Source organism: Thamnophis sirtalis, unplaced genomic scaffold (assembly GCF_051295495.1).
Source record: "Thamnophis sirtalis isolate CommonGarterSnake01/CBP01778 unplaced genomic scaffold, rThaSir2_p1.2 scaffold_3, whole genome shotgun sequence".
Classification (NCBI taxonomy): domain Eukaryota; kingdom Metazoa; phylum Chordata; class Lepidosauria; order Squamata; family Natricidae; genus Thamnophis; species Thamnophis sirtalis.
Window position 1 is genome coordinate 144,402,682 of NW_028261383.1, and position 19,059 is coordinate 144,421,740.

At 40.4% G+C, this 19,059-nt stretch overlaps 1 protein-coding gene across 1 annotated transcript in view; it reads right to left on the reverse strand.

The window, feature by feature from the left end:
* Positions 1–6,893: 6,893 nt before the first annotated feature.
* SCPEP1 (serine carboxypeptidase 1) overlaps positions 6,894–19,059 on the reverse strand; it is a 29,005-nt gene continuing 16,839 nt past the window's right edge. The window contains exons 8-13 of the mRNA XM_087710327.1: positions 18,547–18,675; positions 17,467–17,560; positions 15,687–15,800; positions 13,567–13,704; positions 11,326–11,489; positions 6,894–9,367 (exon numbers count right to left, since the gene is read on the reverse strand). Coding sequence (XP_087566453.1) covers positions 9,302–9,367; positions 11,326–11,489; positions 13,567–13,704; positions 15,687–15,800; positions 17,467–17,560; positions 18,547–18,675 — 705 coding nt within the window. The 3' untranslated portion in view covers positions 6,894–9,301. The remainder of the gene's footprint in view (positions 9,368–11,325; positions 11,490–13,566; positions 13,705–15,686; positions 15,801–17,466; positions 17,561–18,546; positions 18,676–19,059) is intronic.

The window sequence follows — 19,059 nt, forward strand, 5'->3', positions numbered from 1 at the left end:
TTCCATAAACTCTCTTCCTTAAAACTATTCACCTCATGGCATCTATAATCAAGTGACTTTTATTCTCAGACTGGGGCAATTTTACTTGTATACAGTGCAAATTTGAGGTTTCTGATAAATTACAAAAAGTCAGAACTGCTGCAGGAAAATGTAATCATGACTATAAGCAACAGCTGCCAGGTGAGATAATTGAAAGCAGGCTTAGCATGACATAATGCACTGGCTAACCTCAACATGGCAAATTCTAAAACTTCTTATGTTCACATAACAACGAGCCCTGGAAACTCAGAGGAAAATCTTTGCCTTTTTTATTCAAAAGATTAGGGAAATGATAGGATTTATAACAAATGATGCCTTTAGGAAAAGTAACATGACTTTAGTGAAATATCACCAACTAAAAAAGCTACAAGGAGATCTGTATGTCAACAAAGAATTAGTGCTCTGTTGTGTCATTCCCCCCCCCCTTAAAAGTTATGAACTCTTCAGTCCACAAATTCTTTGAAAAGAGGAGTAGGGGGCAATGTTTAATGACAGCACATTTGTCAATGAAGTTTCCAGAGAAGAAACATAACTCAAATAAACCCTATTCAGAACAACATTAAAAATGGCCCAATGGGAGACTCTGGCTTAGTTTGTAATAAGTTGTAATGCAGTTGCTTGATTTTAGCCAAGTGTCCAGCTATTGTAATTTGCAAATCTTAGTTCTTGGCTTGGCACAAAGTAGGAATGCAACCAATTATGGCTTATTCAAAAAACAGTGGAATCCAGGGCTTGGTGCAATGTGTGAACCAAAAGGTTTTGAATGAGAGCCAAATAGAGTCCCTCTCTAGTTTAAAATGTTTTGCTTTGTTCAGAAAACATGACCACTTGTGGCCAGTTCTTTGTTTTGGTTCGCGCTGCTTTTCCCAACAGGCTTTCTTCCAGCTGCCTTGCAACTCCAGTTGTGGGAGTTGCATTTCCAATGCATCTGAAGAACGCCAATTGAAAAGACAAGATGGAAAAGCTAGAGAGGCCTTTGAATTCAATCTCCCTTTCTGTCTGGCTTAAAATATGTTAACGATTACTAACATGTTGTAAGCACTGACCTCTTCATGGATTACTGCCTTGTCATGGCGAAGGGGCTTGTGTAGCTCAATGAAGCTATGAGTTATGCCGTGCAGAGCCACCCAAGACAGACAGGTCATAGCAGAGAGCTCTGACAAAATGTGATCCACTGGAGAAGGAAATGACAAAATATCTTTGCCATGAAAACCCCATGTACTGTACCAAAAGGCAAAAAGATATGACGCTGGAAGATGAGCCTCTCATGTTGGAAAGCGTCCAATATGCTCCTGGGGAAGAACAGAGGCCTAGTACTAATAGTGGCAGAAAGAGTGAAGTGACTGGGCCAAAGCCGAAAGGACGCTCAGCTGTGGATGTATCTGGTGGTGAAAGTCTGGTGCTGTAAAGATCTATACTTCATAGGAACCTGGAATGTAAGATCCATGAATCAAGGCAAGCTGGACATGGTCAAACAAAAGATGACAAGACTGAACGTCAACATCTTAGGAATCAGTGAACTAAAATAGACAGGAATGGGTGAATTTAATTCAGATGACCATCAGGTATACTGTTTATTGCAGGCAAGAATCCCTCAGAAGAAAAGAAGTAGCCTTCATCGTCAATAAAAGAGTAGGAAAAGCAATACTAGGATGCAATCCCCAAAACGACTGAATGATCTTAGTTCAAATCCAAGGCAAACCATTCAACATCACAGCAATCCAAGTTTATGCCCCAACCATTGGTGCTGAAGAGGATGAAATTGACTATGAAATTGGAAGAAATTGACTATGGTGCTGGAGAAGACTCCCGCAAGTCCCTTGGACTGCAAGGCAATCACTGGTCAGTCCTCAAGGAGATCAACCGACTGTTCTTTAGAAGGCCAGATCCTGAAGATGAAACTAAAATACTTTGGCCACCTAATGAGAAGGAAGGACTCACTGGAGAAGAGCCTAATGCCAGGAAAGATTGAGGCCAAGAGAAGAAGGGGATGACAGAGAATGAGGTGGCTGGATGCATTCACTGAAGCAGTCAGTGTGAGCTTAAATGGACTCCTGAGGATGGTAGAGGACAGGAAAGTCTGGAGGAATTTTGTCTATAGGGTCGCGATGGGTCGGACATGACTTCACACTGGACCTGGTTTATTTTGCAAGGGTTCCCCCCCCCACACACACACATAAATAATGTTGACTTAAATAAGGTTGTGAGCAGATCATTCATCTGGGCCATAAGGAAAGAAGTTGCAGGTTGCATGGGAACCAGTGATTTCCAAATGGACTCTAAAATTCAGGGCGTGTCTCCATTTGAACCCCAACCGTGGTGTCAATATGGCCTGGCATCATTTGTTGCGCCCTTATCATGATGCCTTCTTCTTACCTACAGCCTAGGATTGAGAAGACATTAAGTTGTTCTTAATTGTACCTGTATTAAAGCAGTATTTTCCAGCATCATATGATGCTTTGAGGATAAAAAGAAAAAGGAGAAGCTGTGTTGGGGCACCCAGAAGCCAATCTATCTTCATTCTTTAAGGTTCCCTGTTTTGTTTCCTTGGGATTTTGCTTCTCAGAAAAAGACATTGCTGCTTTAAAGAATTGTAGACAAAATGAAAATGGAACACAATCTGCCTTCCATTGTTAGTATCATTTCTGCCTATTTTGACCACAGGCTTTAGGGACAAAGGATGTAGATTATTTAAAATATGCCATAACTCTTGAAATATCACTTCTGACAAGCTGTCATTTTCAACTTGTTAAAGGTCAGCGCTCAGGAAAGAGACTTTTTGCAGCTCATCCACTTTCAGCTCAGTTTTGCTTGGTGCATTCTCCTGGGGTAGATGCCTTTCTATCAGAGGCTTCCCAATTGAGTAATTGCAAAGCTGGCGTGTCACAATTGCCAAGACAGAAAACACAAAACTGTGAGACTTTGTTGTCTGGATTGTTTTCCCATGTGCAGGAAGAAGAACATTGCTTTCACAAGCCAAGGGTTCTCTTAACAAACAACACACTCAACAAGAAAACAGAAATGCGGTTCTCTTTGTGAACCTAATTGAATGTTGAATGTTTATTTTATTTATATGCTGCCCTTTTCCCCCGAAGGGGACTCAGGGCGGCTCACAACTCAAACCAGGGAAGGGGGATACAAACAAAAATTAAAACGACACAAAACAATGCATAATTTAAAACACACAACAGTCATACCATTCGAGACGGGGGCAACAGTTCTTTAGCCCCAGGCCTGTCGGAACAGCCAGGTTTTAAGGGCTTTGCGGAATTACAGAATTACAGAATTAATTAATTGCAGAACCTACCAAAACTCTGGACCCAAGGAAGTTCATAAGGACTGATGAGTTAGGGAAGGTAACTGGATAGGGAAGCTTGGGTGGCAAGCTATTTCAAAATATTTCATATTTTGGGGAAGGGTTAGGACTGCAGTGTGTGGGACAAAGAGACCATGCCACATAATGGAAGTCAACTTTTCTTCCTTCCACTTCTGAGTTCCTTTATTTACTTTAAAGGCCTCTCTTGGGTTATACACTACTTTTTTCAGTGAGTTTTCTTTTGGAAAATTGGTTGTTTTCTCCAAGCAATTTGGATTATTGGAGGACACAGAGAGAGTAGAGGTTAAGTCAAGCTTGGCTCTTAGTAGCTACGTAGACCAGGGGTTGGCAACCTTAAACGCTCAAAGAGCCACAAAGGTCCTAATCGGAAGCCCCCCGTTCAATTCTGGAGGTGACTGGAAATCCAGTTTCTCCATCATAGTCTCCTTCTAGCATGGCATCCTTTTTCCCTCTACCTGTCCTAACCAAAAGCCCTATAAATTGTGGAGCCGATTGGCAACAGGGAGCCGAAACAGAGGAAATGGAAGAGCCACATGCAGCTCCAGAGCCATGGGTTGCTGACTCCTGACAGAGACACATGTGCCTTCATATGTCCTTTCCTCAGATCAATCACCAGTTCCTAGATGCTGTTGTAATACATTCCCGGAATTTGCCTTTCTTAAGTATGAAATCATAGTTTGTGTTTTACCACCTCCTCTTGGACTTTGACATTTCCCACCTCTGCCTTCAGACCTTGTAAGCAGACATGCCTTCATTCCCTGAATTACCATCACTGTAAGTGATTGTAGATCATCAAAGATACAGCCATTGGAAATAATAGATTACAGTGTTCTGTAGCCAGAGAAGTAGGCTGGAAAGATTGAAAAGACAACTATTCACTAAAAGGACCAGTCTTGCTTCTCTAGGATCTTCAGATTGGTATTTAGAAACCAGCAAAAAGCAGCTTTACACAGTGAAGGTGAACATGATTCCTTGTTAACACCCAAGCATTGAATTGCTCTAAAATAAACAAGTCAAAAGTTTCAATGCCATGCAACAGCAGGCAGCCTTGCTTGAGTCCCACAGGTCATGTCGTGATTTTTAGAAGTTCAGAAAGTGAACAACCCAGGGAGAAATTTGGAGGGGGGGGCAGGGAAGGGATGACAACTAAAGAACAGAACAGAACATAATCAGAGCCACTAAAACTGAAGGGTCAAGGAATACCTTGGTTCACACATTGTACTAAGGTTGATTTATTGATTTGGCTTTGCATGCTGTGAAGCCAACCTACACAGGTTGAATGCAATGGTTTTATAGCTTTATATTGTTTATGATAATTAGAAAGCAGCATTCACATCATTAGCTATAGGCCTTCAGCTAAAAAGTCACACAGCCTGCCATGAACTGACAGTGGTTATTTCCCCTTGCAGTGTGTGCAAGCAATACAGCGAGAGAACAGCTGAGCCTTCCTATTTGCAGGATAATTAAGCACACTAGGAACTGGCCAAGCCTCCGGAACAGGACATCAGTTCCCTTGACTGAAAGCCATAGACTCAGCAGAAGGGGCAAATGCTGCTACAATTGATTTGCATGCTTGCCTTTCTTCTGTTGTGGTTGTCTCATCAAAGAGCTGTGGAATCCTACTGTTTGAAGACCAGCCTTGGGGCTTCAGATCCTCTGTGGGATGATGTTTTGTACATGTTTCATGTTCCTCCGTCTGGGGCAATAGCTGAAAGAACAACTTGGGGAAATATTGCAGCAAGGACCTTGTAGGGCAACTCTAGACAAAGTAGAAGGTCTTTTGCTTCAGGTGTTTCAAAACAAAGGTTTGACCAATCGCTTCTAAGATCTCTATTAAGAGCACTGAGCTCATATCAAGATGCAGCCTCCGAACCTCTCACCTTGCTATCACTCTTTGTCCCAACTCCTGATTTCATTCCATTGCAGCAGGGAAGGAGAAACAGGTTCAAAACCCATGGCACAACACTGAATGACTGCATTTATTTTTATTTATATCCCACCTTCATTCTTTTTTATAAATAACTCAAGGTGGCAACTGTACTTACTATGTCTTCCTTCTCCTATTTGCCTCACAACCACCATCTTGTAGAATAGAAGAGAATGGAATAGAATTCTGATTGGACACAATGAAAATTTGTCTTTGGTGCATGTGCTCTCAGTGTACATAAAAGGACAAGATACTTTCAGCAAGAATCATAAGGTACAACACTTAATGATACTCATAGGTTACAAATAAGCAATCAGGAAATAATATCAATATAAATCATAAGGATTCAAGCAACAAAGTTACAGTCCTGCTGTCATAAATGGGAGGAGATGGGTGATAGGAAGGATGAGAAGATTAATAGTAATAGTAATGCAGCCTAGTGAATAGGTTGACAGTGTTGAGGTAATTATTTGTTTAGGAGAGTGATGGCATATGGGGAAAAACTGTTCTTGTGTCTAGTTGTTTTGGTGTGCAGTGCTCTATAGCATCGTTTTGAGGGTAGGAGTTGAAACAATTTATGTCCAGGATGCGAGGGATCTGTAAATATTTTCACAGCCCTCTTTTTGACTCGTGCAGTGTACAGGTCCTCAATGGAAGGCAGGTTGGCAGTAATTGTTTTTTCTGCAGTGAGGTTGCGGAGTGTCCTCACACATTCCTGCCTTCCCTGGGGGGGGGGGCGTAATTCTTCATAAAGCAGCCCACAACTTTCTTAATTCAGTTCAGGCTGCATCTTACTGGTATAGCCCCTACTCTGCATGATCTCAGGTGTCAAGATGTGGCATTACCAAGTCAGGATGGTGAAATTTCAGCCTGAAACTCAGAAGGTCCACCAGTTCATGCAACACACCAAGCTTATACAGCAGGGGTTTATTGAGCGAGCCCATAGTTCATGGCTTACCATGGAGGTGTCCAAGCTTGGCAACGATATTAATTCCCAGAATTCCTCAGGCAACATGGCTGGCTGGGGAATTCTGGGAGTTGAAGTCCACAGGTCTTAAAGTTACCAAGGTTGGCCACCCCAGCTTAATATGTTGTGCAAACTCTAGCCAACTGTATTTTATTCAATAAATCATGTACATAAGCCAAAAGGACAATCATGAGCTAGGCAGATCAGTGGTATTCTAGGCACGGCCCTATTTAAAGATCTCTTCCCCCACCAAGTGGCCTAATAGTTCATTGCACATTAGGAGTGATCATAGAAAAACATGCAAGTCCAGGCAAGATTAAAAGAAGAGAGCTGTGTGCTATATTCATGGGAAGAGAGGTTGAGACAGAGAAGCTTAAATTTCTACCATAGCCCTCAATTGAGGGAGGTGGGGTGGGGGGGAAGAGAACACAACACAGTCATAGATAGATAGATAGATAGATAGATAGATAGATAGATAGATAGATAGATAGATAGATAGATAGATAGATAGACAGACAGACAGACAGACAGACAGACAGACAGACAGACAGACAGACAGATACACACACACACACACATATCTGCTCCATCACCCAGATACATTTGCAGAGCTGCTGATGAGGTATGAGGGAAATCAATCTTTATTAAGGCCACGTCTTTGGCTGTCAGACTTCATACACATATACATAATACATGTAAGACAAAGGCAATTTCACCACCACGGAATACATTTCTTTCTCTGTTAGACAGGCATTGAACTGTGTATAAAGAATGTCAGTTTCATTTCCAACAGTTGGCAACTTTAAGGAAGTCACAATGCTTTCCCTACAAACTTCACGATTCAAGAGACATACTTCTGTATCAATGTGTGAGAAGCCTCCGTAGTGTCATCCCACACAGAACAAGCAAGCGGGACAGCCAGAGGAGGATAATTCTGAACTAAGTTTGGGTATTTGCTTTTCCTCAGCATTAGAAGCAGACAAGTCCACCCATCTACCTCATGGAATTTTATAATTATTATCCACAAGTAGGCTTTGGCACTTCCTGACTCAGCATTTTACTTCATTTTATCATTCAATGTGTAAACAATGCAAAGGAAGCAAATGCTCCATAAAGCCCCTTCAGTTGATTACTCCCCTGAACAGAGAACTTAAACCATGAGTCAAAAGATAGAAATACAAAACAAAACAACTGTGTTGGATCCAAAACTGGCAAGTCACTTAAAAGCTTAGGTAATTATGTCCCCCTAAATCACAGAAAGTATTCTTGTCAGAAAAGAACAGAGAAAATTATGTTAGACCTATATTTCTCAATTTATCATCCAATTGTGCTAAACCGAGCAGTTTCAGAATCCTTGCAGCTACCATGCCAACCCATCTGAACCACACCAGATGGATTAATAGTAGTGTAGCGTTGATTGTCATTGTACATCATGAATACAATGAAATTGGTTTTAGCCTCACTGGTGCAATCCATGACAACAAATACAAACAACATGAATAGTATAAAGAATAATCCCTATGCAAGTAATTAGGGGAAAAGAAAAAAGAAAGAAAAAGGAAAACTAGGCATACGTTTCCGTGTGTGTGTGGCGTGATTGTGATTGTGTTTAAGAGTCTGACAGTCCATGGATAGAAACTATTTTTAAACCTATTTGTTCAGCTGGCTATGCTTCAATGTCTTCTGCCCAATGGTACAAATGCAAAGAGACACTGACCAGGGTGTGAATCACCTCTATTTTCCTTACTCTGTTAAAGCAGCAAAACCTGGTGATGTCATCCAGTCGTGTTAGAGGGCAACCAATGGACTGTGACAAACAATTCAATAATTTGACCTTTGCTTAGACTGAGATGGGCAATTATGGTTCCTTTACATCCCATGGACTTCAACTCCCAGAATTCCTGAGCCAGTCATGAATCCTGGGAGTTGAAGTCCACAGGTCGTAAAGGGGCCATACTTACTCACCCCTGGCTTAGACAAGTCCATTAGCCTAAAGATCAAGATTTGGACATGCTGAACCTTTGCTCCAGGTTGCTGCTTTTATTCCTATATTTCCTCCTGTTGGAAGCCAAGGAAAACAACAGTTTCTACTTTAGGAGTGAGGTCTTAGCTCTGTATGCAGTCGGACTTAGGCCTGTCAATCCTGAATATCTCTTTCTAGGCAGCAAATCTCATTTAAATAAGAATCCAACCCTTTGTTTTCAATCAAGCTGCAAAGGCTGACAGAAAGAAGGGTGATGGCTTTGGGCATCAGCTGTGGGGCAACCTCCACAAGATCTATTGCCTGAGGAGGCAGAAGAGTGCTCCAGCTGAAAGATTCTCTGGCTTCAATTCAAAATTCATGGGTCTGGATAAGGAAATATCTACAAATAGGCTCCAAGTGGAAGGTATGCATGTATACATAAAAAAGAGAATGAAAATCAGTCAAAAGGAAACATTGCCCTTGAGAAAATATTGCTTCAAGAGTGGGAAACCTCTTTTGTCCTGGGAGCTACTCCAGACTATTTGGAGGCTAGGACAATGATGTATCCAACTGGATGGGCCTGAGTCTGGATGGGAGGCATTTTGGGAGCGTTTAGAAGTTGGAAATGGATGCATTTAACCTCTGGGGGACTGATTGGTCCATCTCTACTTTCTTTTGGCAAAACCTACCTCAAAAGAGTATCGCTGAAATCTCACCAATTTTGCCAGATACTGCAGGACAAAAGGAGGATCTTCTGAGGCTGCAACATGGAGGCCACACACAGCCTACAAAATGCCCTGATTTATTCACACCTTCCTTTTCCAGCATTTAAGGATTATACTAACCAGAAGTGGATCAAGAGATCTTCACATTTTACAAAAGAAGTCACCACAGGAGAAAGCAAATTATTTCCATCTATCCGTCTCCTTAAAATGCCTGGCATAGTATCTGAGAAAATCAAAACACAGTGGTGTCATTGTTCCTTCTTCTTTCAGGGTGCCACAAAAAGATTCCAAACAACCTGTTTTTTGTTCTGTAGAGGAGCCAAGCCAGCTGGCTCTAATTTAGTCATTGCTTTTGTTGGGTGACCATCCTAAGCATCTTCAGCGCCATGTCACCCTGGTCAGCTGGGACCTGAGAACAAAAAAGCACCAACGGTTAGCCAACTGCAGTAGATTTTGCAGAAAGAACAGGAGCAGCCATAAAAGAAAAGGGTGCAGGGACCACAAAGTAGAGAAAATTCCTCCTTAAGTTTTGTAATGTTATTCATCTACTGTTCATTGGTCAACAAGGCCAAAGAAAAATAAAATAAAATAAGGAAATAAAAGCCTTGCTCATTGTGGTAAAACTACAATATATTTTTAGATTTCATTATCTCAAATACAGATGGTTAACCATAGTCCTTTAGGACAGGAGTCCCCAACCCCCAGGCCTACTGGGCCTTGAGCCTTTTGGAACTGGGGCGCAGAAGTGATGGGCGAGTTCCCGTGAGCATCCCCACTCAAATGAGCAGTGTGTGAACGCATGCGCAGAACCATCTCTCCTCTCCTTCCCCTGCCAGTCCACAAAGCTGAAAGGGTTGGGGAACTCTGGGTGAGGGAACTTCTGGACGAGGGAATGGCAAACTAGATTGTCTCTGATGGAACAGAGACGAGAATGCGGCCAAGACCGACAAGGTGGCAGTAAGCTTAGTCAACAGAGCCTCTCCAGATAAGAAGAGGATGAGAGATTACCCACTTGTGCTCCAGACAGCCTCATGAAGAGACTGCTGGGCAGGGGTTGACTGACAGGTCAGAACCCTGGGAGATAAGGAAAGCCATCAAGTAATCAATCACAGTGGAGTCTTTAAGCACATAGGGTTCATCCAACCTCACTTACTAGACTTTTGGATTTATAGTGACTTTAAGACACTATAGTCTGGTGAACAAAACTTTGTCCCAAAGGAGAGGAAAAACTAGCTGTTGGCTCAAACAATTCAAAGAAGATGAAATAAATGTAATTGAGGAAACATATAAATGAATTAAGGGAACAGGCAAATTTGGAATATTAGGCCTTTTGCTAAGATTTTTGAAATAAATAAATAAAAACTTTTCTTTGCAGAAACATATGTTTAATCTATCAGGAACCAACCAAGATGATTGGTTGAAATTTGAAAATAAAGAATTCTGTGATTATAGAAATGGGACCCTAAAGAAGATTAATGTTCAAGGAAGGAATATTAAAACAAGGAAGCTGGAACCTATCTTCAATTCTTGAACTGAAAGAAGAGGGGTGAATTTATGATGCTTGAGAAATTTCAAATGATTTTTTTGAAGAATTGAGAGAGAAACATAAAACTAAATAATTTCTGCATCTGCAAATGCATTTTTGAAGAAGGCTCTAAGGAAGAAAGACATGGAAGAGACTAACATGAAGGAAATTATAAACTATCAGGAAGAAGAGGCAAAACAAATTCCAGATGTATAAACATTACAATGTAAAGAAATTGTTAATTATAAGACAGAAATGACAAAGTGAAAACACAAATGATAAGCCAGGAGATGAAAAGTGACCTGGAAGAATTTTGAGATTGGGAAAAAGAAAATTTAATTAGAGATTAAACCCTATGATAGCAATGATGAATTGAAGATCAAGATTGTTGGAAACAAAAGAATGGAACATTAAACTTCTTTGATTGTGGTTAAAATAAGAAATATTTCTATAAAATTCTGGAAAACCTTTATGAACTTTATGCCAAAACTTGTTAGAAATGACAATGATCTTTAGAATTAAGATAGGATTATGGGAAAACAGTTTCACTTTTTAGCATTGTTAAATTATTAATAAAAAATATTTGAAAAAAGAATCTCGATATGTTATTATGATCAAATGAAAAAGCCTCTCTCTTGGCAGCCTCTCTCCTCTTTTTTGCAATTTTTTTATTTTATTGGCAGTCTCTCACTTTCATGGCAGGGATGCAAGTATCATCATACTTGCTCTATTCTTTTGTCTTTCTACTATGCAAAGCTGTGTCTATAAAATGTTTTTCCTTCTTACAACATATAAAACAGAAGCTGTCCTGTTCTTGCTCTAAAGGCATGGAAAGGACTTACCATATGGCCAGCCTTGAGGATCCAGAAGAAGCTCAGGTTACAATAGGATTTATAAAAAGCAGCCGTCTCTGTGCATTTTGGACAGGTGTACAAAGGCTGCCACTTCAGTGCATTAAATTCTTTCAGCTTGGGCCATTTTAGCTTCCGGAGCCAAGCTTCTTGCCCTAAAAATAGAAGAGTAATCAGTAACTCTTATCATAAAAAATCCTGTAACAAACTGCTGCAGTTTGAACAGATGATCCGCCACCTAGCGTGGTGGAGAGCCATGATGGCACAGTGATTAGAAGGCAGCATCGCAGATTGACTCTGCTCATTGTCAGAAGTTCGATCCTGACCGGCTCGAGGTTGATTTAGCCTTCTGTCCTTCCGAGGTTGGCAAAAGAGGACCCAGATTTTGGAGAGCAATAATGCTGACATTGTAAACTACTCAGAGAATACTATAAAGCACTATGGGGCAGTAAATAAGTCTAAGTGCTTATTGCTATTGCTAGCCAACAAAATAAATAAAGCAACAAAAAGTCCTGGAAAGAGCAGCATGCAGATTGTTAAAACAAATAAATAAAAGAGAAAAACTCTTTCAATGTAAGATGAGTTAGAGAGTTATTAAAAATCTTGGTTGCAATTGTCCATAATGGCCCACTGTGGAATTAATAAAGTACTTAAAACATGCAGCAATCTTAGCTCTCTCTGTGTGTGTGTGTGTGTGTGTGTGTGTGTGTGTGTGTGTGTGTAACATATATAGCTAGGCACCTGCTGTCATGTTGGCTATCTCAATCATTGCCACCATTATTCAGGAACTCATCTTTGAAATCATCGTGGTTTAACTGGCTGATGCTAATTTACCACTGATTACAATTTGCTTTCCAGACCTTGAGATAGCAATCTTATCCCAATGTCTGGGAATCAATATTGTCACTGACTAGAAAAGAACAGTATAAATGTGGGAAATTGTGTGAAATCATCAGTACACAGCCTAGGATTCCTTGGGAGTAGGCAATGAATACATTTTATACATAAATAACTATGTTTATTTATATTCACTGAAGGATTTACTTTAGTCAGGAAGATTATCTAACTGTAATCTAAATATAAGCATACCATCCCTTTGCCCAGTGCTAGGAAATTGAATTACTCCATAACTTATGTTTACCTGGCATTGAAGTGAATGCCTTTGATCAAACAGACCTGAAAGCTCCAGTCATTTTTGCTCAAAAGGACCAACACAGCCATCCACCAAAAGAATTGAGACTAAACTCAGCGGAGTGGGCAGATAACACAGGCTGCATTCATACCTATTATTCAGCCTAGATTTGTTCACCTGGATTTGTTGACCATACTTCAGTGGTCTGGTTTATGTATCTCATTAAAGAAAATATCAGAACACCGCTTGCCTACATTAATGTTAATCATTTTACCTAGGTTAATAAACTGCAATTGAAAAGAAGAAGAATCTATTAGAGTTTAATCTATGCTTGCAAAGACTGATGAAATCTCAAAATGGAGCAAAGTAGAAATGGAGAGGGCTTAGGAAATAAATCCAGCATTTCAAATTCTGTTAAGGGTGATCTCATCATTAAAAGCAAAAAGCAATCCAAACAGCTACTCACGTGAAGGAATCCCATTTTAAGATGGAAGGGACAATATAAATTCTACAAACAAGCTTGTACTAGCTACTTCTTACTTATTTACAAGACAATGTCTTGATCCAATTTCCTATCAAAACATCCCTCCTATATAAAAGGTTAACGTATCTCCAATACTCTCTTCAATGTATTTCTCTCTTCAATACTCTCTTCTAACCCAGCTCACTCCTATCTACTATTTCTAGATTCTGTAGCCCCCATTTCCTTCTACAGCTATGCCATTGACCATCCTTCCACCATCCACACACTCAATTGTAACTTTTTTGCTTCTGATTTCTTCACTTCCCTATCTTGCTTGATGTTTTTGCTTTTGCATTTTTGACATTTTGCTTCCAGTTTTACTTCCAGTTTTTGACAAAAACACACCCATTGTGAACCATTGGTTTACTGAGGTGCAGATCCAATTAATGAAGGCCACAAAAATTGTAAAATCAGGTCAGTCACATAACTTTTTTAGAACTGTCACAAGTTACAATCATGATGGACAGGCTCCATGATGGTCATAAGTCAAGGAGTACCTGTATACAGTTGCACCTAACATTAATGACCTGCTTTGCTGTCTCCACCAAGCTCACTCCCATGGGAAAAACACCCTTACCTATTGTAGGAACAATGAGATCCAGCTGCCCATTGTATACAGTGACATTCACGTTGGCCTCCAGCAAGCTGTCCACAATATCAATTGCATTTTTCATAAAGTCTTCAGCCATATTCATAAATACACCTGTTGATTGCCCTGCCAAGTGATAACAAAAGAGTAAGAAGAGGTAGGTAACCTTATGCTGTCTGAAGGTCATACAGTGTTATTGATACAGAAAAGGTGTGTGTGTGTGTGTGTGTGTGTGTGTGTGTGTGTGTGTGTGTGAAGAGAGAGAGAGAGACAGACACACAGACAGGCAGATAGAGACAGAGACAAAGACAGACAGATGCACTCAAAAAAGGCACATCTGCCTCATGACCAGGGTCTGGTATTTCCATTTCTTTCTGCAGTTATTATTTTTTCTTTTCATTTTAACCTACAAAAATTAATTTTTCATGTTTTCAGTTTTTAAGTTGGAGGAAACTATGATCCACTACTGAATGTTGACGCCAGCATTAAAAAGTGAAAAACAAAGGACCTTGGGGTTTAGAACCACCTAAAAATGCTCACTAACAACTTCATAGTTGTAAATAGAATTTGAAATAGTATAGTAATTAACTTCAGCCTGATTTAGAATCGAATTGGCTTTTAATTTGGGGAATTTTTTCCCCCCATCCCTGATTGTAATTGGAAATCTAGCAAATGAGACAAGTTAACACAATTTAAATATATATATATAAGAGGAGCATGGACAGTATATCTATACATGGAATTTCTATTAATTTTCTATTAATTTTAATATAATTGCTGTAGTGTTCTCTGGCTGTCATTTGATGAAAAGATTCTTAACCTAGAAATGAAAAAGATTGTCACATGTACAGAGAACTAGAACTATCTAGACAGCCTTCCGAATTTGGCACTGACCAGATATGTAGATTTCAACTCCAAGCATTTTCAGCAATGTCATTTGGGAAATTCTGGGAATTGAATCTGGATGGGAGTGTTATAGGAGATTGGAGTAATGACTTAGACTGGAACACTATTCAAAATCGCCCCTTGGAACCGGAATCTACAAGTGTGGCAAACTTATGACTTGTGGACTTCAATTTGCTGGCTGAGGACCTGTGCCTCAGAATGTTTGGATTTTCTATACTGCATATTTGTAATAATAACTCCCTCTTTTTGAGGGGAAGTTGCATTTCCCATATTAAGAGAAAGGTGATGACTGGTATGTTAGTATTTTTAGAGAAAAGCTGATATCCTTATTTCCTAAAAACTTTGCTCCACCTTATGAAATAAATGATATTATTCAGATTTATAGCCTTGCATTGATTTCCTCCAGATGTTCAAGGCAAAATAGTTAGCAGTCCTTCCTTCAATTTTTCTCTGCAGCATTAATTCTGCAACATAAGTCCAGCTGACATAAAACCTCCTTTCAGAGCTGAGGCAGGGGTGAAATGCTACCGATTTGGACTGGTTTGCCCAAATTGGTAGTAAAGATGCCAACGGTCTGTCTGAACCGGATAGTAAAAAAAAAATGCTACCGGTTCAGACAAACTGTTTTTTTCTGACGATCAGTTGTTTCTTGCTTTCTAGTTAATCTAAATCGCATGGATTTCCCCCCTCGCTGTTCGCTTATCTTTGCAGGCTCCGCCCACCCATCCAGACATCAATTTCATGCTCTGCGCATACACAGAAGGTCCTGCACATGCACAGAGGCAGCGTGTGTGAACGAAGCAAGTGTGCGTGCATGCTCACATTGCTACCGAACCAGTAGCAAAGGCAAATGGATTTCACCCCTGGGCTGAGGCCTAACTCAAGAGATCCAGGTTCAACTTCTATTATTGCTGCTGATGTTGCTTTTGTACATATATAAGTAACTGTGCCACAGTTCTTTTTGATGTCATTTTTATGGGTGGTACAATAAATAAATATCCCCAGTTCTCCTTAAGCATATCAGTTCAGTTACTGCACATTGATAAAACACCTTTTGTCATTGAAGTTCAATCATAACTAATATAATATAAAAATATAGTTTCCTAAGAGAAGAGCTTCTTCACTGAGTTCTTAATTCTCCAGTTAATATGATATACAACAAATGATATGAGTATTATATGGTGCCAGTAGATATTAAATACCTCCCCATTTGACATGGTCTGGAATTATTTTCAGCTTCTTCCGGATGGGCCCATTCATCAGGTCACTCAGCTTGTCGTTAATTTGATTTTTCACGTGACGCTGGAACAATTTTACTGAAGAAAGAGAAAGAAGACTGCATTTGAGGTTTACCTGGAAAGGGAAACCTTGTATTTCTTTTATTTAAAAAATCTCTCTCTCTCTCTCTCTCTCTCTCACACACACACACACACACACACACACACACAAACACCCACACACCAACCAAATCATAAATATACAAAATAAAACAAAACAAACAACATCTCCTCCTGCCTCACCCGTAAAACCAAATATGGCAGATCAATGTGTAATTAAATTAAAATTAAAATACCAAATCTTTTTGTATGCATTTTGGCCCTAAATTGCAAAAGCTCATCAAACAAAAAATAAAACTGATGACAAGACTTTAATGCCATGTTCTCTAATAAGAGAATATATTTACCCTATTTTTAATGCATTAATTTTGTAATGCTCAGCTCAAGCATTTTGTGTAGTTTGGAAGTTGGCACTCGGGCCCTTGTGACCTCTAGGCTGGAATACTGCAATGTGCTCTACATGGGGCTGCCCTTGAGGAGCATCCGGCGACTTCAGCTAGTGCAGAACGCAGCCGCGCGAGTGATTGCGGGTGCGCCTCGATTCACCCGCATAACACCTATCCTCCGCGAGCTGCGCTGGCTACCTGTCGATCTCCGGATGCGCTTCAAGGTGCTATTAATCACCCATAAAGCCCTACATGGCAGTGGATCTGGATACTTGAGAGACCGCCTTCTGCCAATTACCTCCCTACGACCTATAAGATCCCATAGATTAGGCCTCCTCCGCATTCCATCGGCCAGCCAGTGTCGGCTGGCAACTACAAGGAGGAGGGCCTTCTCAGCAGTAGCCCCGACCCTTTGGAACGAGCTCCCCATGGAGATTCGTACCCTCTCCACCGTCCAAGCCTTCCGCATAGCCTTGAAGAACTGGCTCGCCCGTCAGGCCTGGGGATAAGGATCGCTACCCCGCCCGAATGATGAATGTATGTTGCTTATTATTTTATTATATGTTGTTATCTTAATGTTGTATTCCCCCTTCCCTGGTTTTCTGTGAGCCGCCCTGAGTCCCCTCAGGGAAAAGGGCGGCCTACAAATGCTAATAAACCACTAAACCACTAAACCACTGTAGTGCTTGGGACTTATAAGGAGATCCAATATAACAATAACAGAAGAATTGCTTGTTTAGATAATCAGAACCACAGTTTTTTCATGCAAGACTCCATTGCTGAGTTCCTGAAACTTTCTTTACTTCAGCAACTTAATTTAGAGCACTAAAGCAAGGAAAGGGAATTTAAAGGTTGCTACTTCCTATTTTGCTCTGATCTCCATTGCACAGTTGCAATAGGCATATCACATAAGCACCAGATCCTGAGACATCTATATCTATATCTATATCATCTATATCTATATCTATATTTATATCTATATCAAGAGGGCTAGTGGTTGGTGAGTTCAAACATTACAAACTGGAGTTCCAAAGATTTTTTGTGAAAAAAGGAACTACACACCATGGCTCTCCAAACTTGGCAACTTAAAGACTTGTAGACTTCAACTCCCAGAATTCCCCAGCCAGCATGGGAGTTGAAGTCCACAAGTCTTAAAATTGCCAAGTTTGGAGACCCTGGGCTACATTTTTGATCTTCTAAAACTACTATGTCTTGCTAAAAATAGATTTCTGGCATTGCAGAGTTCTGACTCAACTTACAAAATGGGGTGGTTTCAGTTGCAGCAGATGAAAGAGCTGTGTCCTTCGTAGAGTCAGGGGTTAGAATATTATAGAAATTCACACCATTTGTGTTCTAGACAAAAAAAGAAATGGCATTAAGAATAGATATCCTGCAACAAAGGACATGGTTTGCTCTAAGGTTTGGGGTTGAAAAGGTCTCATGAGAATACCCTAGAATAGATTGCCAAGAAAACAAACCAATGGATCATACAAGAAATCCATCCAAAGTTCTCAGTCAAGACTCTAGTAACTAGGCTTTACGTTAGTCAGGGGTTCCCAACTGGGGGTGCGAGATGATATTCCAGGGGGTGTGAAAACCTGGTTTAGAAGTTCCAATATTATAGTGTATATATGTAATTATATACTTATAATTAAGGAACACGGTGGCTCAGTGGCTAAGACGCTGAGCTTGTCGATCAGAAAAGTCAGCAGTTCGATGGTTCGAATCCCTAGTGCTGCATAACGGAGTGAGCTCCTGTTACTTGTCCCAGCTTCTGTCAACCTAGCAGTTCAAAAGCATGTAAAAAAAATGCAAGTAGAAAAATAGGAACCACCTTTGGTGGGAAGATAACAGCGTTCCATGCGCCTTCGGCATTTAGTCATGCCGGCCACATGACCACGGAGATGTCTTCAGACAGCACTGGCTCTTCAGCTTTGAAACAGAGATGAGCACCACCCCCTAGAGTCGGGAACGACTAGCACATACGTATGTGAGAGGGGAACATTTACCTTTAACTTTATGCATATAATTATTTACTTTTGTAAGGGTGCGAGAATATATCAGAAGCATTCTAGGGCTGTGGAATATAGAAAAGGTTGGGAACCCCTGCATTAAGTGAAGATCTAGCTCTCATAGAAGCCTAAAATCCTGGGGAAATGAAAAGGAAAGAAGAGGATGATGAGTTGGATGGATTCAGTTACAGAGATGATCAGTGCACCATAAGGAGACCCTGAACACCAAGTTGGAGACAAATTGTCAAGAGACAAAATCTGTCTGTCTGGTCCCTAGAAGTTGCCATCAAGTTGATGGCACACAATCAATTAAATCAATCGCTTTACCTTTTCTATGATATCCTCTGCTTTATCCCAAAGCAGTGTAGCAAGCTTAAATGCCCCTGTATTCATTGCATTCAGGATCTTCTTGGCAGCTGTAGTGACTTCCTTCAAGCCTTGATCATCTAGGAAAGACTGCAGTACAAGGAGTGGGGTGGGGACAGAGCAGAAAGGAAAGGAAAGAAATTCGAAACCAACATTGCATATAATGCCTCAAGTACTTTCAAAGGAATAAGCATTAAACCGCCCCAATGTCAATGTGTATTTTAACAAGACATTATTTGCAATGGCTTCAAAGAAAATGTAGAGGCTACCTGGAACGCTACATTATTAGTGGGCTTGTAGAATGATTTTATTAATCTGAGCAAAGTCAACAAATAGACACTATTAGAAGTCTTCAGTAAAGGGAATTGTGATGCTCTAAAGTGTCTCTATGTACCACCAAAGCTTTATATAGTTTCTTTTTAAGTGGATCTTCTCTTATGGCCTATTTGCAGGGTAGATAAATCTTGGCACACT